Source organism: Hemicordylus capensis, chromosome 5 (assembly GCF_027244095.1).
Source record: "Hemicordylus capensis ecotype Gifberg chromosome 5, rHemCap1.1.pri, whole genome shotgun sequence".
Lineage (NCBI taxonomy): Eukaryota > Metazoa > Chordata > Lepidosauria > Squamata > Cordylidae > Hemicordylus > Hemicordylus capensis.
The window spans coordinates 167024027-167049204 of NC_069661.1; the positions used below are offsets into that span (position 1 = coordinate 167024027).

The following is a 25178-nucleotide window of genomic DNA, read 5'->3' on the forward strand; positions in this document are numbered from 1 at the left end:
TAGGATCTTTAATCTATCTATCTAGCTGGATGCAGATGGATTCTGCATCTTCTCTGCACACATGGTGCAGGGAGAGAGGCTTGCCATGTTGCAAGGTAGAGGGGCAGGTAGGGAAGAGAGAAAGAGAGGAAGTTGAACCCTAAGAGTAGCAATCTACATTTCAAAGGGATAGCATCAGAGCAGTGGAGAAGTGATGACCAATGTCTTGACTCTCTAGCCCTCTGACTTACTAGTCTGTCCTCCACTGTCTGAGACAAAGAGACAGCACAAAGTCCTTTAACTTCCAACAAACTGGAGTAGGACTGGAGTTAAGAACAGAAGGCAAGCTGGAGCAGCAGACTCTGGAGCAGGTTCTCCAGAGTGCTTTCCAAGTGCATGCAGATGTCCATTCTTCTATCAGCAAAGATCTAGCTGCAACTGAAGGGCTGATATATGGCGAAGGAAGCTCCTCCCCTTGCTGGAGCTAGCTTGGCCCTGACCTACGTTCACTTCCTCCTATGTCCTGAGTAGGCTCATTGGAAAAGAAACCTCAGGCAGCCAGGTGGGCATTCTGCCAGTTTGGGATGTTGGTCCTCACCTGGCACCACTGTTGCTCTTGGGGCCCCAGAGGTGACTGGGAAGTGCCTGAAGTGCAGCCCAGGTTGGGGACTATTGCCTTCCCACCTCAAAAGGTCTTAGGCTTCTCCAGCAGGTCCAGCTTTAACTGATCTTTGTGGTCACTGTTGGATTGTGGTCTGTGTCAGAGGCTCCGGAAGAGTTCAGCTCCTCTTCCTCCTCAGAGGAGATTTCTTTAATAATTAATACATAATAATAATTAACAATTAAACTTTATTTGTTAGCTGCCCCATAACAAATTGTTCCCCGGACAGCTTACAACACAACATTGAAACATGAGGGGTTTTTTTAAAAAGCACACATTAAATTATAACAAACCAAAAGGGGGGGGGGGCTGGGGGGGAGAAAGTACAAAATACAATATAAAACAATTTAAAAGACATTTCTTTTAGAATCAGTTAAAATCAGCTCAAATTTTAAAAGTTAAAAGGCCTGAGTGAACAAAAAGGTCTTTACCAGTCATCTAAAAGCACAAAGTGATGAAGCCAGGCGAACTTCACTGGGGAGGCTATTCCATTAGCAGGGTGCGACTGCTGAAAAGGCCTTCTTCCTAGTAGCCACCCGCCTCACCTCATTTGGCAGGGGCACCCGGAGGAAGGCTTCCAAGGAAGATCTTAAAGTCCAGGCAAGGTGCTCTTTCAGGTAACCAGTCACAAGCCATTTAGGGCTTTAAAAGTTCAAACCAGCACCTTGAATTGTGCCTGGAAATGGACTGGGAGCCAGTGCAGCGGGTATCTTTGTTTTCATGTACATGACAATCAATGTCTTCACTTGAGGTTTTTCCCTCCTCTCCTTTTTATTCAGACGGTACCCAGGTTGCCAGTGCATCAACTTTGGATCCTGGTTTGTCCTTTGCATCCCCATCACTGTTATCGTTCTGTTGCTTTCCTGGGTTTGGCTCCAGTGGCTTTTTCTGGGCTTCAAGTAAGTAAATGCTTAATGCAACCTATACAACAATGATTAAGCTTGTCATAATAGATGATAGAGAACAATATGATATGTTTAAAATGGCGGGAGTGTGTGCTTTCATTCATCAACATTCATGGACAGCTGGAGAATGTTGCATTTCATTCACACATGGCAAGGTATACTTGCAGTTCTATACCAGCATGGAAATCAGATAACCATTAACATTATAAGAATATGGATATTTATATACTGCTTTTCAAGAAAAATTCACAAAGCGGTTTACATACATGCATACAAATAGAATGGCTCCCTGTCCCCAAAGGGCTCACAATCTAAAAGAGAAACATAAGAGAGACACCAGCCACATCCACTGGTGTTGGAGGGATGCTATGCTGGTGGATGGAAGGCTAGTTGCTCTCCCTATGCTAAATAAAATCACCACTTTTAAAAGGTGCCTCTTTTGTTCAGTTAGAAGGAGATATGCTCAACATCAATCCGCTGTAGTCCAATATAATATTTGCATGTGGACTGATGATAGTGTGGTTTGGGAATCATCTGGGCCTTCTGCACCCTAACTCACTGCCCAAGTAGACTTCAAATGTAATGCCAAAGTTTCCAATGCAAATAAAATGGACTTTTCTCGTGTTTCATGGGGAAAATGTCATTGTATAGCTAGAAGAGGTGTTACCCTACTATGGCTTTGGATTTTTCCCCCCAATAGACCAGCACATCTACCTATAGTGTTTGTGCAACTGCTAAACATGCAAATTGGAGGGACAGTGACAAAGCTAGTGACTCGTCTGGACCAAAGAGGGGAACTTTTACTGTCGGCAAGCCATGGACTGTCAGCCCCATAATAGCTAGGGTAAGGAAACCATGGCTGGCCTCAGTCAGTCACCCTGTCCTTCAGAGAAGCTGTGCTTCCCGGACATCAGCACCAAAAGTACATGTTGTAAGAATTCCAGCAGGGAATCTGCTTCTCAGAAAATGGAAGCCCATCTGTCTTTGTGATAGTTAGCATAATTTTGCATGCCATGTCTCTGCACAGTGACTTAATCATGTGTATAGAAACACACACCATGTGCCAAAAACACAAGTACATGTAGGAGCAGCCCAATTTTCACTAGACACTATACAAAACTATATATTGTAGCATAAAGTTGTATACCTATTAACTATGAAATATTCCTTTCCAGAGTCTGTGGGCTGAATCCACAAAACTGTGTGACTAGAACAATAATCCCACATGCTGCATGGCAAACCTCTTTTTGAAATAGAGGGGTATTTCTAAAGCTGGGTATTTCTGTCTCTAAAGGGGTATTTCCAAAGATGTAAAATGTGGAAGGGGTGTCTCCTGTTCAAAGGTGGGAAATAAAAGACTCCACTGGGTCAGCCTAAGCCTTGAAGAATCTCTTTGGATCCCAGGACAGGAAAAGGAACTCATAACCGGATATATGGATAACTTTACTGGTTCACCTCATTGTCAATTTTCATTTCAGTTTCAAAGAAATGTTCCAGTTTCGCAAGCCAAAGTCAGCCAAGGAGCTGGCTTCAGCACAGGTGATTAAAGAAGAATATAAGAAACTTGGACCGATGAGGTAAGGCAGAAGGCTGAACCCCAGGGGGACATGTTAACAGTGATGTCAAAGCAAACAGATTCAAAGGGCACTAATTAACACACTCTGTGCTTCTGTTGCAGCTATCCAGAAGTTGTCACCCTTGTCCTTTTCTTGGTGATGGCCTTGTTATGGTTTACTAGAGATCCTGGATTCATCCCTGGCTGGTCTTCACTTTTCCCACAGTAAGTTACTAAGCCTGGAATGCCAAGAGGTTGCCCTGGATGTTATGAGGTGTCTGCATTATCTCTCGCTTCTAAATTATTCCGGATGGATGGCTGTGGAGGCCAGTGAGGCCAAGGCAGGGAGGGGGCAGCGAGAGGTACCATTCAAAGTCTTTACCGGCTGGCAATACTGCCAGCACCTGGAAGCCGCACCCTTCCAAGCACCCTGCCCGGCAGTTGCCCTGCCTATGGCACTCACCTGGTCTCTGTGCATGCACGGTGGCCATTTCTGTGGTCAGCATGGTGTTGCTGACCATGCAAATGGCCATCATGCATGCTCAGAGACCAGGTGAATGTCATAGGCGAGGTAGCCACTGTGATGCGAAATTCCAGGTGCCAGCAGTATTGCAGATAAATACTTTTAAATTACCTTTTGCCACCCTTGCCCCCACCCCGTGTCGCCCTCACCGACCACCACTGATGGCTGGTACTGAAAAATATTTCCTTAGACACTGCGAAGAGTACAGGAAGTGCTGATATGTTTTTTCTTTACTCTTATGTTTACAAATAAGTCAAAATTACTCAAAAACAGAGATAGATGGGGAGATAATAAAAGCCATTGGTGATAAATGCTTATCGTGGTTGCATGTGGCTTTTAAAAACATTTTGTATAAAAGCACTCAAGGTTTGAAGGCTTCTGGGATGTATATTGCTAAAATGTTGCAGATGTCCATTCCGGGGGTGTAGCTATAATTGAGCGGATGGGTTCAAAGAACCTGTGCTCCCTAGTAGGGATGTGCACAGAACCACGGTGGGGCAGTTCGAGGGCAGCGGGGGTACCGCTTTAAGAGCGGGGGAGGCTGCACTTACCCCTCCCACCGCTTTCCCCACCGACGGCGTCCTTTGTTTAGAAAGCTAATCAGGGCAGCAGCGCATCAGGGACTTCTGACCATATCCGGCCAATGGGGGTAACGGGGCGGCAGGAAGGTACGCTGTGGCCCTAATTAGCTTTCTAAACCAAGGGCACTGGTGGAGGAGAAGCAGTGGGAAGGGTGTGCACCCTCCCTCATTCTTAAAGCGGCATCCCCGCCACCTTCAAACCAGCGGAATCACCAGTTCTTTGAACCGGTTCGGAGGCCCATAAAGGGCCAAACCGGTTCCGTGCACATCCCTACTCCCCAGCTCCTGAGGACCCCCCAGCTCCATACCTTCCTATTTTCTTCCTTATCTCCCTCAAGCCGAGGGGCCACCAAGAAGAAGGTTGAACACAAGCTCCCTCTCCCCTAGCTACATCCCTGGTCCATTCTTAAAGTAGTGGCAGCACCAGAAAAACATTTGTGGGGAGGGGCACAGAAGTGGCAAAGAGTACTTATGGGTGGGTGAGCTGTGTCCCACATATTCAATTTCTGAAACATAAATAGGGGGCACTGGGGGGACAAGCCACTTGTCTGGGAGGGGGCACTTGCCCATGCATGACCCGCCCCGCCCCGAAGCTGCCCTCATCTTAAAGTGAAGTCCAACAGGCTTAAATGGTAAACCAAAACCATAAGCCACCACAGTTCGGGCAGTCAGGAACAATGTTGCCTCCCATAGACCCGAAAATAACCCAAGTCAGCCATGGTCAATTGGGTCTTAATAAATGATTGCATGTGTAGTACATGATCACAATCCAAGTAGCTTGGATGGTTTTTCTAAGATCTCCTATAGATGCCTTTTCAGTCCATGTCATCTCCATTCATCCTCCCAACTAGAACACTGTGTTTTGCTTTTAGCCTACTTTCCAGTAGGCTTATGAAATCCCCCAGCGTTCCATCTGTGTGTCCGTCCGTGTATCTGTCTGTGTATCCATCTGTGTGTCCTCCCCCCACTATCAACTTCACAATGCCTGGGCCAAAATGAACCAAATCAGATACATTTGTAGCGATACCTCAACGGCATAGTTTGTGATTATGTCATCCACCTCAATTCAAGATGGCAGATGCATCAACATTTTAGGTTCAAGTGGGCTAGCTTGTAAAATGCCTAACTGATTTGGACCAAATTTAGTCCAGTTGTAGGGATAGTGCAAGGAAAGTCGGCAGATTAGTTTTTACTAGAACAACTTGTTCAAAACTCCAGAAAGCAATCATCCAAATAACAAAAATGTGTGTGTGCTTAAAAGCACAATCCTTAGTGGAAGTGATGAAATCCTACTTCCAGGAAACTTGTGAGGATTGGAGTATATCTTTTAATCATACCTTTATCTGCCCTATGTTCTTGTCTCCTACCTCTTGCACACATTATTCCTCAATTGTTTCAGGTATCTGCCACTTAGGTATTATAACCATTGGATACAACCAGAGGCGCTCTTACCCCTGGACTTTGGGGCTGAAGTTCAGGGTCTCTACAGCCCCTGGGTAGGGTCGGTGCTACCATTAGGCCAACTAGGCAGCTGCCTAGGGCGCAGACCTCAGAGGGGCGCAGAGTGTAGAGTGTCAATGTGTTTGCCTAGGGCGCAAAATAGTCTGGCACTGGCCCTGCCCCTGGGGGCCCGCAAATTCTCTTTAGTCTGTCGTGGGTGGTGTGGTCATCAGGCGGAGCATTATGATGCTTAATTTGCAGGCGGGGGGGGGCCTCCAAAGGCCTTTAGGTCCAGGCTCCAAAATTAATTAGATGCACCTCTGGGTACAATATTTAATGCTTCTTCTTTTTAAAATTTATTTATTTATTTATTTATTCGATTTTATACCGCCCTTCCGAAATGGCACATGGCGGTTTACAATTAAAAACAGAAACCATTAAAACCAATAACAATTAAAACAGAAATATAAATATGAACACCAATTTAAAAACATCTTTAAAAAGAAACTATCAGAACAATTAAAACCCTGAAAACCAGACTAGCATTAAAACAATTATAACTAATTAAAAACCCTGAATGGCCAGGCCAAACAGATGGGTTTTAAGGGCTCTCTTGAAGGTCAGTAAGGAATTAAGATTGCGAATTTCTGCTGAGAGTGCATTCCACAGCCTGCGAGCAGCTACAGAGAAGGCCCGCCTCTGAGTCGCCACCAAACGAACCGGTGGTAACCTGAGACGGACCTCCTCAGATGACTTTAACGTGAGGTGGGGATAATGTAAAAGAAGGCACTCTCTAAGATATCTCGGACCCAAGCCATTCAGGGCTTTAAAGGTAATAACCAGCACTTTGTATTTTGCCCAGAAACATATTGGCAGCCAGTGTAACTGTTTCAAAACAGGCATAATATGGTCTCTCTGGGTTGCCCTAGAGACCAATCTGGCTGCCGCATTCTGAACTAACTGAAGTTTCCGGACTATGTACAAATGCAGCCCCACGTAGAGCGCATTGCAATAGTCAAGCCTGGAGGTTACCAGCTGATGCACCACTGTTTTGAGGTCATCCTCTTCAATGGGTGCAGCTGTCGAATCAGCCGAAGCTGATAGAAAGCATTCCTGGCCATGGCCTCCACCTAAGATACCAGGGTGAGGCCTGGGTCCATGAGTACTCCCAAACTGCACACCTGCTCCTTCTGGGGGAGTGTAACCCCATCCAGCACAAGAAGATCTAACTCACCCCTCAGATTCTGAGCCCCCACAATGAGCATCTCCATCTTGCTTGGATTCAGCTTCAATTTGTTATCCCTCATCCAGTCCATTACTGCCTGTAGGCAGGCATTTAAAGAATGAGTGCCATTTCCTGAAGATGAAAAGGAGAAGTATATTTGGGTGTCTTCAGCATACTGGTAATACCCAGCACCAAACCTCCTGATGACCTCACCCAGCGGTTTCCTGTAGATGTTAAAAAGCATTGGTGACAGAATGGAGCCCTGAGGGACTCCATATAACAGCTCCTGTTTTGAGGAGCAACTGTCACCAAGCTCCACCATCTGGAATCTACCCAAGAGATAGGAATGGAACCACTGCAAGGCAGTGCCCCCTATCCCCAACAACCCCAGGCGATCCAGAAGGATACCATGGTCGATGGTATCAAACAATTTTTAATGCTTCTAAAGCCCTTTTCACATGATACCCCCCTCACTTAAGTGAACACATGAGGTGGAAGTGGGCCAGTCCCAACTCCCACACGCCCTCTGGTCACCCCCTTCAGTGGCCACACATAGCATTTGCAAGAGGCACTGCTGAGTGCACGGGGTGGGGTGTTCTACCATGCAGTTTGGAACCTTGGCTGATCAGGGTTCCTGCCTCACATCCAGCTCTTCCCTTTCCAGAGGAATACTGAGCACGTGGGGTTTCCAACCCCCAGTGGCTGCTGGTGGGCATGGCTCTAGCGGGTGTGATCCTCTCCCCCCTTACACTGAGTAGTGGGGGGACGTTGCCTAATGTTGTGTGAAAGAAGATTCCGAAGAAGCTGCAATAGCTTTCTAAGCATTATTGTGCAGACGGTGCACTTGTACTCTCCATTCTTACCCCATCCACCACGTCAAAAAGGGCAAGGGGGACAGGGAGTGCAATGGCAGGAGTCAGTAGCCCAACTTTCTAGCCAGCTCCATGCCAGATTTAAAGCAGCTGAAGCTTTAGATGAAAGGAGAAAAAGAGGAAGAGCCCACCACTATTCACTCCCATCCAAAATTATTTCTTTTTCCTCAGCTGTAGTGACTCATTGGCTGGTAAAGTCGCATTGCTTTCTAGCCAAATTTCTTCCAGCTTGGCCGAGGGAGGAGTTAACTTTGTGGCTGTTCTCCTGAGCAGCCAGGACTCGGCAAAGGCAGCTAAGCCCGGGCTTCGCTGCCCATGGGAGCCGCTGGGAGCCGCTTGGCTCCTGTCCCGGTGGCACCTCAGTGGCAAACCCAGCTAAGAAGCTGGGCTGTTAAATGAGGTGAAGGGAGCGATCACCCCCTTAGCCCCATTTAATTGACCAGGTGTCAGCACCATCGCTGGTCGGGTCCCCACAATGCAGTGTATGATCTTTGGGGGCCCAGCCCCCTGCACCTTCACGCTTCCTAGGGCAGCAGCAGAACATCTGGGCATGTGATCTGGATCGTCTATGGGGAAGGCAAACCTCTGCAGCCTTCCCCGCCACCCACCAGCAAGCCCACTCATGCAATTGTGAGAAAAGGCTCTTTGTATAACAAGACAGGACATAGCATGACTCATGCTTGTGGTTATGGCATGAGCCCTGTTTTATTTAAAGTCAGATTTAAAAGTCATGTTGCCAGCCCACCACTGCCAACCCAAAGTAATAAGAATGGCAGGAGCACCCCAACCGGAGGCCATCTGGGAAACCTCCCCCAGGCCAAATCCTGTCCAGGTTCCCACCCCGCTTATTGATTTAAAATACTGATATCCTGCCTTTCCGACTATGCCCAAGCCAGCTCACCACAGTCAGATAGAAACAATGCATAATCAATTTTTAAAAATACAATGTTTTTTTCCAAAGGCAGTAACAAAAATAGGCTCAAGTCTAGGTCCAAGAAGATCCTCATAAAAACCATCAATGCAGGTTCAAAATTGTTTAAATCAATAAGTTCTTAGATGGTGGAAGCAGCAGATGGAAGCCATGAGCCAAATCTCCCCAGGAATTCCATGTAACACTAGCAAGAAGATCCTCCCATGCCTGCTTACCACCAGCTACCCTTCAGGCAGAGGCAGGAATTGCAGGAGGGCCTCCTCAGATGACACTAGTGAGGAGGAGGCTTCACGGGGGGGGGGGGGAGCAGTGCTTCAGGTATTCTGGGCAAAGCTGTTAAGGGCTTTAAAGATCATGACCAGCTCCTTGCAGTTTGCTCCAGTGAATAAGGGCAACAAATCCAATCTGTTCTCTCCGTAGTCTCACCTTAAGACTTTTATGGGTTATCTGCCAATTTTCACAGTGTTTAGTTGCCTTTTTTGCTTTCTGTTTGACAAACAATTTTGTCGTTCAGAGAAGCAGCTTTTGCTCTTAAACAGGATCTTTGCTTCCAGGCAACTTTCAGTCCATTTTCATTTGGAACTATGTGTGAGCATATGTCATTCTATGTTAGGGTAAATCATTTTAAAGTGTAATATATCCACCCTAACATGATGAGATTGGAAGACTGCATTTCTTGCTAAGATGGGGGAAAAAACCTCTCTCTCTCTCTCTCTCTCTGATATCTAGATGTTGACACTTAAGATTTCCTAGTTTTTTTTCAGAATAACTAACTAGGCTTTGAATTCATACAGGCTTAAGTAGTCTCACTTTGGAAATCCTTAATATACAGTTTGCAAAGTGAAGTTTCTTATGGAAATTGACTGAGATGGATGAGACATTCCTATAGATTAATCAATATGATTAAGATTATACACACACAAACACACAGTAATGTCCTTTGGTGATTTCACTTGTATGTAATACAGAACAAAAACATTATTTACATTTACTCCTGGAAAGTATGTAGTTGCCATAGTAACTCTTGCAATAGTAGGAACCTGAACATAATAGTTTGTGTGAGGTTGGTCATGATTCTTGTTTCTTACTGTTATTGCAGATTAATTTATTACACACAAAAACATGCTGTAACTGTTTTTATACTCCAGCATTAAAAACTTAGTTTCCAGCAATTTCATGAGAAAGTGGCAGAAGCTTGATTCAGACATTATGCTGTACGAATGTACAGATGTCTGTATGCTCGTACATGTGTTTGTGTGAATGACCGTACCTGTGTTTATTTTAAGTGAACCTGGATACAGGGCCTTCAAATATATGGTACAGATAGGAAGTGTGCTTCTGTACCTATGTTCAACATAACATGTGAATGTCTGTACCTGTGTACACTGAACACTCATTGAACAGAACCAGCACAGTGTATAGAGAGCCAGCATAGCGTATAGAAAACCAGCATAGCGTAGTGGTTAGAGTGTTGGACTAGGACCCGAGTTTGAATCCCCATTCAACCATGAAACACATTGGATGACTCTGGGCCAGTCATGTATCTCTCAGCCTAACCTACCTCACAGGGTTGTTGTGATGATAAAAATAAGCATGTACTCTGAGCTCCTTGAGGGAAGAGCAGGATATAAATGTAAAAAATAAAATTTATTTATTTATTTATTAAATAACATGTGGATGGGCCTAGAGACCATGAGGATTCTTGAGATTTGTCTCAGTAGACTTCTCAAGGAACCTTCTGCTTGAATCTGATAACATTACATTGGTGAAACAATGGGTTGCATGAAGAAAGAAGCTCCTCCTGATGGAGAAGCTGTCAATTATTTTATAAATGGAAAATAATACAAATGTAGTTATTTTTTTAAAAAGATAATGCTTCTGTTTGCTTTTCTGCTGGAGTCATGCCACCTTGCCAGATCATGCCACAAAACCACAGTCCAGCCACAAGAACCATTCCTTACAGGCCAACACTAGTACAGAGTGACACAAAGATTCTGTAATAGTGCAGATTTCCTGATGGCGGCAAGAGCAATGTACCAAGCAGAGTACTCTCAATAGCTGCTACATCCATTTCCTGGCTCAGCTGTACATACTAACAGAAAGCACCTGCAAATACTCACTTCTATCATTTTACTCTTCTGTAATAAAAGGAAATGCCATTGGGGCGGCGGGGGGTGTTCTTGCCCTATTTACATGCCAAATTCAATGGGCATGCAACCTGTGTAAAGTGGCCAACATCCTGACTAAAAGTGCACTTGTGTGAATCACAAGATTCACAGGGTGACTCATGGAGATATTTGGAATGGCACTATTTCACTCTTCTGCTACGGTGCAACAATTCCCTGCAGAACATATGAGGAGTGCCACGGTTTGGACACGTTGCATGAGTGCAAATATGTTTGAGCTAGCCCAACATTAACTGCCCTGAGATTTTATACAGGGTGGTATATAAATGCGACAAATAAGTCAGTAAATAAAATAAACATTAGTCTAGAAAGTGAACTCCAGGCGTTGAACAAGTAGCTGGTGCAACGTTCTTGTGCAGCATTAGGATGTCAGCCAGTGTACACACAGACAGATCTATGCACATGTACAGCAGGAACACACATACAGCAGTACACTTGCTCTCTGCACCCTGCATTTCAGGGGGCCTGTACCTAGGTTCACTTTTAAAATGGACACAGATACACTCATTCACACAAAAACATGTATGCACACAGAGGCGCTCTTACCCCTGGACTTAAGGGCCGAAGTCCAGGGCCTCTACACCCCATGGGGGGGCTCCAAATCCTCTTTAGTCTGTCCTGGGTGCTGTGGTCCCCACACCGCTGGCCTGCACTGTACCAGACAGCAAAGTGTGATTGTGACCTGCGCTGGGTGCTTTAGAGACGGAGCGGGGAGGGGGAAAGAAATATGTGGGATGAGAATATGTTGTTGCGTGTTGAAATGTTTCTGCTAATGCAGATTTGCTTAAATATACCTGTTTTATAATCTTACATTCTTGTGAGTTCCGTTGCTGTTCGTGCCCTCAAGAACCCATGTGCCCTCAAGAACCCATTAAAAATAATGTGTATGTCATGGTGTGTATGTGTGTAGGGGGATGATGCTTAACTTGCACTGGCAGTGGGGAGGGGCTCCAAAGGTCGTTAGGTCCAGGCTCCAAAATGATCTAGATACACCTATTTATTATTTATTATTTGCATCGTCAAACAGTTGTTATTGACTGGTTTGTTTTATCCAGACTTCGAGTCCTTCCCAAGGACCTGGAATGCCAGAGTTTTGTTATCAATATTGTTGTTACAGGTATTGCCTCAAAATGTAGGCTGTTCCCAGTAAAGTTGTTTTTTGTAGTTGGCTGATGGTGATTTCTGTGTCCCCTATGGTGTTGAGGTGCTCCAAGACGTTTTGGAATTGCACCTAGGGTGGCAATTACTACTGGGATTATTTTGGTCTTCTTCTGCCATAGCCAGTGGTAGTCCCCATCAACCCTACGTGTGGCTCCATGACTAATTGTTCATTGGGTCTGTGCAAAGATGTGGCAGAATCCAAATCGATTCACAGTCCCCCTAGCACCATGTGGAGATGACTGTGCAGTGTTGGCTTTGCCCATTGCCTGATAGGGAGCCCCTTTAAGGAAAATGGAGCCCTCTTCAGCCTCTGCACCATCTTAGAAGGCCTGCACGGGGTGCTGGGAAGTGTAGCTGTTCCCACTGCTTTCCTCCTAGAGCTCTTAAGAGAGAGCTCCTTTTCTCCTCAATATATATCTCTGCTGCCCGATACAGCTGTTTCCCATAGTCTGGGAAACATACCAGCGGGGATTCGAACCAGAAACCTCTTGCTCCCTAGGCAAGTTAGTAGTCCTCCCAATATAAATTAATTTCTCAACACCTTGAATTTGAGTTATAAAGCTTCTGAAATATGAACAAACATTGTTAACTGTTGATTTTGCTGAAGTATCTGAGAAGAATTCATTTTCCCCATTGCTGTGATATTTGTAGACTAAATGTACATCTTTCCTCAGATACCCAGGATTTGCTACAGATTCAACAGTTGCTTTAATAGTTGGCCTCCTCTTCTTCATTATTCCAGCAAAAACAGTGTCTAGAACTTCAAATGGAGAAAACAGTTGAGTATACTTCCCTGACAGCATTTACTTTAAATATTGTAAGATAAGATCATGTGAAATAACTGAGAGCTGAGTCATGCAGCAATATTTTGAGCATCTCTTTCGGTTCATGCAAACTTTACTCTTGTTGTGAGTAGGCTGAATATGTATATAGTATGCCAGTCATAAATGGGCTTCCAAAAACAAGCATTGGCAGAATGCTGATGCAGTCCAAACCCAGAGCTCAAGATGCATCCCAGTACTCACAGGGTGCAGCTCTCATAGGCATGTGGGAGATGGTTCTCCATACATTTCTGTGAAGGCTGCCACTCTCTACACATGGAGCACCTCCAGCAGCAGCCGGAGAGGTAGAGTAGTGTGCTAGGAGAAATGGGCAAGGGCTGCTGGGGCGTGACCACAGAGACAAAAATTCCCACCCTTACCTTTTGCTCCTGGGAGGTGATGGTAGAATGCCACAACTAGCACTCTGCAAATGCACAATAGGCTAGATAGGTGCCCTGGCTGGATAGGTGCCCTGGCATCAGCAGGGGCTGATTATCTCTTCGGCAACCACACACATACAGCACCCCCAACCTCTGCCCCTATTTCCAGTGCCAAAAAATAAGGGTAGCAGGTTGCTTGCCCCCATGATCTCCACATGGCCACCCATGGTGGTTCACCTAGTTCACCGCCATACTGGCTGTTGCAGATCCCTTCAAATAAACAAGAAAGCTTGATGGGACAGGATAGTTCTGGCTCTGCATGAGCACTTATGACGAATATGACGATGAATATTTATATACCGCTTTTCAAGAAAAGTTCCCAAAGCAGTTTACATAGATATAAATGAATAAATATAAATAAATAAATAAAATGGCTCCCTGTCCCCCAAGGGGCTCACAATCTAAAAGAAACATAAGATAGACACCAGCAACAGCCACTGTAGGGATGCTGTGCTGGGGATGGATAAGGCCAGTTGCTCTCCCCCTGCTCAGTAAAGAGAATCACCACTTTTAAAAGGTGCTCAGTTAGCAGGGGACTTACTATTAGTTATCTGCACAGTGGAGGAGGCTTGCTCCTAAGAGCTGCTGCATGGACAACTTTTGCATGTAGGATGTGGCTAAATGGATCGTAAGGCTTTGCCAAAGTTGGTATATCCATCCTCATGCTGAATAGTAGAGATGGATTATTAGAATCCCTAGCTCCAACCTGTTGGAGATGGAGTTCCAGTGCATCGACCTTTTGCACCAACTAACCTAATGACCACTAGGGGCATTGGAAGTAGTGAGTAAGGGCCTCCCTGACTGTTCTACCTGTCTCTACTCTATGACCCCTGATCTGACTCTTCCGCACTTCCTGTGCTGAGTCACAATCCTTCCTTTCCTCCTAGAGAGCAGATGGAAACATCTCTCTCCCTCCTTACCTATCCACTATGTTGTCCTTTAGATTAGAGATAGGTCTTTCCTATCCAAGTGTACTTAACCAATAAATACTTAGTATTTAGTTCTATAAAGATCTCCATGCGTTTTCTCTAAATAGCTGCAACAACTAAGCCATCCTCTGCTACCTACTCTGTAACCGGAGTGTGTTCTCATTCCTTAGTGCTCTGCTATTTTACCTACTGGGGATACAAATTAACAACCTCTAACAATACCTACAATTGATCAAGGCAGGCGGGATGGGAGGTTAGACAAATGTGAAGGGCATTGGCTGGGTGGATGACAGCTTTCTCTTTGCTTTCCTCTTTGCACCTCTCTGAAGAAGGAGGCAGGGAAGAGAGGGGACAGGGACCCATCCACGTTTGTCCGAGAGCCCACTCTAATGTTGCTCCACCCCTGCCCAGCTCTGTGGGTCTGTCTGTGTAAACAAGTAAAACACGACAGTGGAAGTTAATGCAATGAGTTTTTCCTCCCCAGATCTTTTTAATAAAATGTTTTTCTTTCTCTAGTTGTTTTTGATTACACGCCACTGATCACTTGGAAAGAATTTCAGGCCTGCATGCCCTGGGAAATTGCCATTCTTGTTGGTGGAGGGTTTGCATTGGCAGATGGCTGTGAGGTAATGCAGTTTTACAATACATTCAATTGATAATAATTAATAAGCAGTAATTGGTTGCAAGAAAAAAAACGCAGAGAAAGAGCTGGTGCATTTCCAAAGTTATTCTGTTAGTTACATTTGTTTAACAAAAGAACAGTAACTGAGCAATACAGTGAAGAGGAAGATCATTTTGAAACACATTTGGGGCAACAGGATGTTCAAATCAAAGCTTCAGTTCGTTGACAGGATAACACATTTTGACTGAAATCGGTTGCGTTATTTCGGTCTTCGTACACTGAAGTATAGTACTGAGAGACTTCATTGAAGAGGCTTCGTTGAGTCAAGTCTGAGGTCAGTTGACCTGGGGGAAATATAGTCCGCTGTCTGCATGCAACTCAAGGATAGCTCCTAGAGCATGTCATCTCCTCATAACTTGAAGCGGGGTGGCAGGGTCTATGTAGTAGTGTGGACTACGAGTACCAGTCCAAAATTACCCCCTCATTTTCTCTGCCAGTTTTCAGGGGGCAAAAAATGGGCATGTTGAGGGATCAATTTTCACCAACTTTCAGGGGGGCTTATTGGCAGCAGTGACAACAGTGTGGATGTGATTTTTATTTATTCTTTAATATGATGGTTTTGTAGGCAGTGAAAGCAGCTGAGAAAGAGGCGCTGGAGGCTTTTTCTGACAGCTGGCTCCTGCTGGTGACCAAGAGCAGCCTCATGCTGCTGGCCTGTACAAACAACTCCCTGTTAACTCAATATCTTCATTGGGCTGGATTGGAGGAATATCAGCCCGCAAAACCCATATACATGATAACATTGGGGCCACAGTGTGAACACACCTGCTCCCAACATCACTCAAGGACATGCTATCTCGGCAATTCCTTTATTCATGTGTGTGAAGGGATCATTTAAACAGGATTTTGTAGTGCGTATAGGCAGGCCATTTGGAGGATCGCCCCTCACACATGATTAAAGGACATGCCAAGATCGTGTGATCATGTCATCACCCCAACATTATCACATGTAGGGGCTGCTGAGGGCTGATGTTCATCTGAAGTGGCCTGCTGCCTAAGAATGATAGAGCTGTGGTGTTTAGAAATAGTATTGCTATTAGTATTAATTTTAAATTGCACTTGATTGTGGAGCATAGTGTCTGAAGCTTCAGGAACCTGTTCAGCTTTGGTTCACTTTGACCACTTCAACCCCCTTCAGCCTCAAGCAAAGCACCATCTTGGGTGTGTGTGTGGGGGGGGAGTAAGGTTAAAACAAAGCAAATTGAACCCTTCAGCCCCTCAAAACAGTGCTTTGGGACTTCCCCCCAACTCCACCCCTTACCCCACAAACAACTGTGAAATTATTTTAAAGGTTTTTACCCTGTTTTATATTGTTGTGTTTTAAATTGTGCACACCACCTAAAGAGACACATATCAAGTGGTACATAAATATGATAGATAGTTAGACAGACAGACAGACAGACAGACAGACAGATAGATAGATAGATAGATAGATAGATAGATAATAAAACTATCTATCTATCTATCTATCTATCTATCTATCTATCTATCTATCTATCTATCAGGGCCAGGAGAAAAGCTTCTATTCTTTCCCTCCACAGCCTGATTTATAAAAGGCTCCTCCCTCCCCACTTTTCCCATGAAGTCCTACGAATCCCAACAAGTGCTCCTGGGATTTGTAGTCTTTTCTGAGGCTTCAGCAATTACCACAAAAAAGAAAATTGGAATAAACAATCACAGCAGCAACACAAGATAAATCAATATAAAGACCCTCAGATGACCCAAACTAGCCCACACCCCCATTGCCCCAGCACAGTCCTTCCAGCATCACCAGTTGACCATTTCCTTCCTGCTTCTTACAACAGCAGATATGAATTATATATAACTGGGACAGGCCTGGGCTTAAACCAAAGGTTGAGCCATCACTGGGTGTTATTTGAGCAGCATACTCAACATACACAGCATGATCCTAAAAAGCTTTCTCTCAGAAATAAGTCATATTCATTTAAATGACCCTCAAAGTCAGGTGCAGAGCCAGCCGAACAGTGGCCTGGGTACAGCCTCGCCCGGCTGCCCCTCCAGCGATGTCCCATGTGCATGATGTCATGCGCATGAGCCATGACTGGGGCTAAGGAAGAGCCCCAAGTAAACTCCTGTGGGCTTCAGTGGCCCTTTCCATTGGTGGCCCGGGTTCTTTGAACCCGTTCGCAAAATGATGGCTCCGCCCCATTCAAAGTTGAGGTGCTCTAAGAATGAATCCACTACTGCTACTACAAATAAAATATCATGTTTAAATGAGAGGTCACCAAGCAGTTTACACAGAAAACTAAATAATAAATGTTTCCCTGTCCTCAAAGAGCTCACAATTTAAACAGAAACATAACGTAGATACCAGCAACAGCCATTGGAGGGCTACTGTGCTGGGGTTGGACCAGAAAAGTTGTTCTCCCTTTGCTAAATATAAAGTAACCACTTTAAAAAGTGCCTCTTTGCTCAGTTGGCAGTGTTGGACATGGAGTTCCAGTGCATGGACCTTTTGCACCAACTATCCTAATGACCACTAGGGACATTGGGAGCAGAGGTAGCTAATGAGGGTCTCCTTACCTGTCTCTGCTTTACCTCTACTTTATGACCTCTGCCTTGACTCCTCAGGTATTTCCTGTGGGGAGTCAGTCCACTTTCTTTCCTCTCGGAGAGCAGATGGAAACATCCCTCTCCCTGCATCTATCCATTATGTAGCTTTTAGACAGTGCTAGGTCTTTACTATCCAGAATGTTCTTCACCAATAAGCCTATTTAGTTTGAATTGTACTACAATCTCCATGAGTGTTCTTTAGATGACTGCAGCAACAAAAACTCTGCACTCTGTAACTAGAGTGGGTAGCTTCCTTTGTTGGCACTCTGAAAGGTAATTACAAACTCCAACAGGCAGGACTCGGATCCACCGGAGGCTGAGTATCTTGGCATGAAAACATTTTACTGGAGGAAAAAAGACATTTTGTGACCATGAAGTCCTACAAATCCAGTGATTTCCATTTCAGTGTTAATTCTGCAGACTGTTAATGCTATATTTTTGAAAATATGCATTTAATAACATCAGGGGATAATTGTACAAAGATTTCTGTTTGCAGGTCTCAAGACTTTCACACTGGATAGGAAGCAAATTAACTCCACTGGGATCACTCCCCGTATGGCTGATTATCCTCATCTCATCTTTGATCGTTACCTCAGTAACTGAAGTGGCCAGCAATCCTGCCACTATCACTATATTTTTGCCTATTCTAGCTCCTTTGGTGAGTAACATTTCTGAGACTGGTTTGTTTTTCAAATGGTTAATGTGCACAGTGCCAAGCATAATAAAAGAAAAAAGAAAAGTAAATTTTCTGTCCTTACAAATCAAAACTTGTTTATGTGGAACAGGGATCGAAAACATGGCAACCAGCTGCTCAGGGTTCTTGCATGTTTTCTTAAACATATGTTTGCCCCTGTTGCCTATAAAGCAAAGTGGATCTATTTTTTAAAGCAAAAGGCACGTGTGGGATAGGATATCAAAACACACCAACCTTACCTCTCCATGTTTAGCTGTCCTGCTGACTTTTGCTATCAGTCAAGCTGCTTAAATATTGCATTAACTTGTTCTATAATTAATCAGTTTTGCTGTTTAAAAAAGTAAACAGTATTGTTTGGTATTTTCACCAAAGAACAAAGTTGTCAAACAAACACAGGTGGAACATAGGAAGCTGTCTTTTAGCTGTCAGACCACTGGTCCATCTAGCTCAGTATTGTCTACCCAGACTGGCAGTGGCTTCTCCAGGGTTACAGGCAGGAGTCTTTCTCAACCCTATCTTGGAGATGCCAGGGAAGGAACTTGGAACCTTCTGCTCTTCCCAGAGCGTCTCCATCCCCTAAGGGGAATATCTGTACAGTAGGGGTGTGCATGGAGCCAGCCGGTTCGGTTCAGGTCCGGACCAGACCGAACTGGATTGGGCCAGTTCGGTCTGGCAGCCCCTTGAACCCTCCCCCCAGTTCGGTTTGATTGCGGGGGGGGGGGGGTGTTTCACAGACATTTTTTTAAAAAAATAATTAAAAAATTACTTACCCCCTTCGGGGGAGTTGTTGGAGGTGGTGGTGGGGGGTCCACAGAGGTTCCCTCTCCCCCCCACCAGCCTCCCTTCATGCCTATACCAGCTGTTTGGCCAGCTCTTCGGCCTTCCCCCTCCAGTGTGGCAGCTTTTTTGGAGGCTGCCATGCTTGTGCAATTGGCCTCTGCATGGGTCACCGGGGGGGGGGGTGATCGTTCCGAGGTCGGACCAAACGGGATGGTTTGGTTCAACCCCAAATAGTCGAACCAAACCGGTTCGGCGTCAAACACGTTTGACGTTGAACCTGTTTGCACATCCCTATCGTACAGTGCTCATATGCAGTCTCCCATTCAAATGCAAACCAGAGTGGACACTGCCTAGCAAAGCAGACAATTCATGCTTGCAGCCACAAGACCAGCTCTCATCATCATCATCATCATCATAGGGATGTATATTGTTTGGTAAATCAAGGATATAACTTTGTTTAGTTAATGAGAACACAGAGTTCCTGAAGTCTGATTGCACTGACTTCTCCCACAGGCGGAAGCCATTCATGTCAACCCCCTTTACATCTTGATCCCTACAACTCTCTGCACCTCATTTGCATTCCTGCTACCTGTATCAAATCCACCAAATGCCATTGTATTTGCCTATGGTCACCTAACGGTTATTGACATGGTAAGTTATTAGCAATAATGCACATTTTAGCCCTTTTTTTGCATAATAATAATAGGCCTATGTAGTGTTTTTCATAAGTTCTCAAAACACTGTATATATATTATCTCCGGAATTCTTAAAAAATGAAGAGCCCTGCTGAATCAGGCCAAGGGCCCAACATCCTGTTTCTCCTAGTGGTCAGGCAGATGACTCCAGGGACCCCACAATTCAGGCTTGAAAGCAATAGCTCCCGCACACTGTTGCTCCCCAGCAACTGGCATTCATTGGTATACTGCATCTAAACCTGGAGGCTCCATATAACCATAATGACTAATAATGTTGTTAGATGAGTCCTCTATACATTTGTCTAATCCCCCTTTAAAGCCATTTAAGCTAGAGGCTATCACCACATTATGGAATTTGCTTCCAGACAAAATGAATGCCACATAAATCTTCCATTTACCTAACACAGAAACCTAGGAAGCTGCCTTATACCGAGTCAGACCCTTGAGCCAGACTATCTAGCTTGGTATTGTCTACACTTACTGGCAGTGGCTCTTCAAGGCTTCAGGTCAGAGTTTCTCTCAGCATCTGGAGATGCCAAGGATTGTACCTCGGACTCTCTGCATGCAAAGCAGATGCTCTGCCTCTGAGCTACAGCCTGATCCGTCAGACCTATTATCCTCCTGGTTCAGATTAGGGAGGAAGAAAGCTGAGAGATGCTTAAAATGACATTGTGAATACAGGGCTGCTCTGAGATTTGAACCAGGAACTTTCCAGTGTGTAGATCATATTCTTAACCACTGCACTACATCAACTTGGCAAAGAGGCACCATGGTGACTCTCTTTTAGAAGAGGTTAACATGGTGGTTCTTTTTTATTTAGCAAGGGGAGAGCAACTGGCCCTATCCACCACCAGCACAGTACCTCCAGTGACTGTTGCTGGTGTCTATCTTATGTTTCTTTTTAATTTGTGAGCCCTTTGGAGGCAGGAATCCATCTTATCTATTTATTATTTCTCTGTGTAAACCTCCCTGAGCCATTTTTGGAAGGGTGGTATAGAAATCAAATAAATACATAAATAAACTTTCTTAGGGCCATACTATGTGTTACAGTACATGTGTACTTTGGCCCTGCATATATGATTTCTAAAGCACTGGTTCAAATGAATAGTGGCCACTACATGCGATAATGTCAGGGCCGTGAAAAGAACATGCCTACCCTAACATCACTAAAGGATGTGCAATTGGGGTATGACAACAGTGATGAGGAATATTTATATACTGCTCTTCAACCAAAGTTCTCAGAGCAGTTTACATAGGAAAATAAATAATGCATAAATAAGATGGTGCCCTGTCCCCAAAGGGCTTACAGTTTAAGAAGAAACATAAGGGAGACACCAGCAACAGCCACTGGACGGATGCTGTGCTGGGATTGGATAGGGCCAGTTGCTCTCCCCCTGCTAAATATAAAAGAATCACCATTTTAAAAGGTGTCTCTTTGCTCCATTAGGGATAGACATGTTCTCGCCACAGCCCCAACATTATCACGTGTAGTGGTCACGGTTTGTTTGAAACAGCCAAGAGTTAAAGAGCAACCACATGGAGCGGGGAGTCAGGACTGTGGTATGCAAGGAGCAGGTATTTAACCCCTTGCCTTCAGATCATGACACACAGACATACACCCTGCCACCCAAGGTGTAATTAGTCCTGGTAGGGAAACTTCCGTTCTTTAGAATAACTGTAGAAACTTAAGCTTCTTGTTAACTTCCAATTTGTAAAAAATAATCTCTGTGTTGTTGTTTTTTTAGGTAAAAGCTGGTTTGGTTATCAATCTCTTTGGAGTTGCTGTTGTCATGCTTGCTATGATGACATGGGCCGTGCCTATGTTCCATCTTCATACATATCCCAGTTGGACAGTCCCACATTCTCTGGCTAATACCACTGGAATTTAAAAACATAATACATGGCTCATTTCCTTGTTCTTCCCCCTTGTGGTGTGAGCTGCTAGATGTGCAGTACACCTCATTTGTGGCCCAGGATATTGTATGCTTTATGTTTCCTTTTCCTGAGGACTGATACATCTGCACTGAATGTCGTAAAGCAAAAATATTGCTGTAGGAATCCTGCAATGGCCATTGTGTGTCTGTACAAATTTCCCATCTGTTCTTCCAGTTCAGATTTTACTCATGAGGGTTTTGAACTTCACATCTGTGGTTATGGACATTCATTATGAATGGTAATTTGCCCCTGTTCTTAGGGTTGCAAGATAGTATGGTTTTAAATATTTGATGGTAGGAATGCTGGAATAAGAACACAGTGTATATTTATTTTAAAATACTAGGTAATGTTAATAGCCATATAGAAAAGGACCAGTAGGGGTTGTCATTAAAAGATTAGCTTGTCTATTTGCAATTGATCTGCTAGCAATAGGCAGGCTGGTCTATTATTTTGCACTTTCTCTGCTAGCCATCCTTATGTCATCTGTAAAGAGAATCTCTTATGCACAGGACAGGGATGAATGTGATGTGAATTCTTAGACATCTTTATAACCATCCTCTCATTCCAAGTATTGGCATCACATAGGGAAGTTTCAGCAGCCAGGCTTTTAGGAGGCAGTTTCTCCAAGTTTATAGCTAGTATGCCTTCCAACATGTGCACTAATTTTCTGTGGGTACAGAACTACATAACCACTTCATGTGGAGATTATTAACCCATAAACATACCCTGTGTCATCTCCTTTTGCTAGTGATAGCTCCCATTGGCCTTTGATGGGAAGATGTTTTTCATGATAACCAAAGGTTGATTGAAGTTTCAAATGATGAAGCTATCATGCAGTGGATCCAACCATTAGACAAATGGACACGACAGCCTGGATATTCTGCACTGGGAGCTTCATGCTGCAGCCAATCATGAATGTTAGGATGGCACCATAGAGAAATCTTAATTATCCAGAGGTGAATTTTTTTAACCAGATAAGCTCACCAAATCACATTTATTCTACCAGAGTTAACTGTTGGAATAAATGCACCCCACTATATTAATGATAGGATTTTTTATTGCTATATATTTCTTTAGCTGATAATTAATTCCTATTTCCATTGAAGTATCTTTATTGAACTCCATACATGTGCTTTAATAAATACAAGTAATCATGGCAGGATTATAGCATATTTCCACTTCAGGCAATGGTTCTTTGATGAAGAAGCCCGTTACATAAACTCACTCAGAATCCTGGTGATCCAGATTCATTGCATATTCTATATATAACTTCTTGTTAATTAAGACTGCCCAATAGCACTCCTGTTTATTGAAGTTAATAGGACTTGACTGTTATCAAGACTAACAGTTGGATAAATCAAATTATACTGTGGTCATCTTGCAGGAAGTCCAGTTTGAAGCAGGTTCCTCAGCAGAAATTCTAAATACACCTGTCTACATGAGGGACGACAGAGAGATTTATTTATTTATTTATCTTATTTTGTGTTCAAAACAAACCTTCTTTTTATCATGATTTGGCTGCTGGTTGAGCATTGTAGATCAAGATGTTCCTTGCAACTATTTCCATAATGGTGATAATAGCTGTTTAAAAAATTAAACATACTTGAGACATCAGAAGGCTATGTTTTTATCCTGTTAAGTGGAGCTAGGATGTCTATCCTAAACTTTTCAGAGTACATATGGAAGCACAGACTGATAGAAGATGTAGTTAATATGTTCACAATTTTTAAAAATCCCCATTCAGCTTCAGCAAGGTGAAGGGATACAGCAAGTGCTCTTTGAAATGACAACTGCGACATCAGAAGGTTGCCCTCTCTGAGTTGCATCTTCCCCGCCCCGCAAGATTTGGTGGTGGTGGCCAGACACATGATATGTGTTGGAAATGGAACTGCTTACGCTAGGAAAGTATTAGCTTTCCAAACATCAGTTGTAAAAGAAGCAAAGAGGAAGCAAGAACTCCTGCTTTCACTATAATGTCCATGTTGAACACAGAATAGAGTCCCTGCCAATGGTGGTGGTTGGTGTTTCCTTTGTATTAGATTGTGAACCTTTTGGGACAGGGAAAGATTTTTCTCATTCCTTTTGCTATGCAAATCACTTGGTGAATTATTATTGTTGTTGTTGAAAAGCAGTATATAAATATTTTTTTGTAATTTTATTTTATTTTCAACAAATACAGCACATTTATAAAAACTGTGCAGCAATGGAAAAGAACAAACAATAAAAACTCAGATATAAGCCAGAAATTAAGAGCCATTTGAGGTTATATGCAAGTCCAGTGTTAAGAAGAGATTGTCGGTTGCTGAGCATGCAGGGACAACTTGATAGGAGACCATTGAAAACAAAATTCAAGAAAGAACATCATTCCAAAATTTCATTTGAGTGGATGGAGGGTTACAAACTGACCATCCCTTATTGACATATTCAATAAATGGAAACCATATTTCTAAAAACTTGTCTTGTTTCGTTACTCTTCTAGCTAACAATATTCTTATTAATAATATCCTATATCAGGGGTTCCCAACCTGTGGTATTGCAGATGTTGCTAAACTACAACTCTCATATCCCCAACCACAATAAATTATAGCTGGGGATGATGGGAATTGTAGTTCAGCACTGTCTTATATAAACAAACCCTGTCCTATATAAACAGAAGAGATTATATGAGATAATGGAAGTGGAAATCAAGCTGAAATCAATATAATTAATTCTCTTGGCTGGCCATGCGTGGAGATGCGTTGCTGGCTTTTGTGGCAGAACTCTTGTGACATGCTGCGAGAGTTCCCAGCATTGGGCTGGAGGACGTTGGAGGATGATGGCTGGGCCCGGCTGCGGTGGGGAGGCGGCAGCGGCAGTAATGGAGGAAGCAGCGGCAATGGAAGTGACCCGCCCACCCGGCCACGGTGGGGAGGCAGTGGCGGTAATGGAGGCAGCCGTAATGGAGGTGGCCAGGCCCAACCGCAGTGGGAAAGCAGTGGTGGCAGTGGCAGGCCCAGCCACGGTAATGGAGGCAGTGGCAGAGGGGCAGCTCAGTCACAGTGAGAGAGGCAGCGGTGTGCCCGGCCATGGTGAGGAGGAGGAGGAGGAGGCCCCGCCATCAGGAAGGGCCGCCAGGAAGAGGGCGACTGAGAAGGTGCGCCAAACAGGGACGGCCCACAGCTGCTGTGGACTCCTACGGCAGGGCCAATGTTGTTAAGGATAGGCAGTTGTGGTAACAGTGCTTCCCCAGTTCCCACCATTGTTATGGATGGGGGGAACGGAGGAAGTGTTGCTAGCATAACTTCCTATTCTTAACAGTGTTGGGGCTACCTGAGGAGTCTGCAGCAGCCCCAGGGAACAGTATCATGGCTTTGTAATGCAGCACATCATGTTAAACACAAACATTAAATCGTTTTTTTCAACAGGCCACCTCCATGGCAGAATTTTAAATAAATTCTGATTTTTTAAAAAAACTGCCTGGAGCTTTTCCAGACAACAACTTTACCATGACTTTACTTTGAGAGGGTGGGTATTCATTCACATATTAGCCACACTTACCCCCAAGTCTGTGCAATATTTCAAAGAGCACTTCACACACGATTCAGTTTTTTCCCTCCATATTGGAACCTA

The 25178-nt window shown here is 44.2% G+C and overlaps 1 protein-coding gene across 2 annotated transcripts in view; it reads left to right on the forward strand.

Moving 5' to 3' along the window:
- Positions 1-24016, forward strand: part of SLC13A1 (solute carrier family 13 member 1) — a 68320-nt gene extending 44304 nt beyond the window's left edge. For both annotated transcript variants that reach the window (XM_053251375.1, XM_053251376.1), the window contains 8 exons: positions 1420-1539; positions 3024-3122; positions 3224-3325; positions 12694-12797; positions 14726-14835; positions 17962-18123; positions 19453-19590; positions 21380-24016. In XM_053251375.1, the coding sequence (XP_053107350.1) occupies positions 1420-1539; positions 3024-3122; positions 3224-3325; positions 12694-12797; positions 14726-14835; positions 17962-18123; positions 19453-19590; positions 21380-21523 (979 nt within the window). In that variant the 3' untranslated portion in view covers positions 21524-24016. The remainder of the gene's footprint in view (positions 1-1419; positions 1540-3023; positions 3123-3223; positions 3326-12693; positions 12798-14725; positions 14836-17961; positions 18124-19452; positions 19591-21379) is intronic.
- Positions 24017-25178: the final 1162 nt, after the last annotated feature.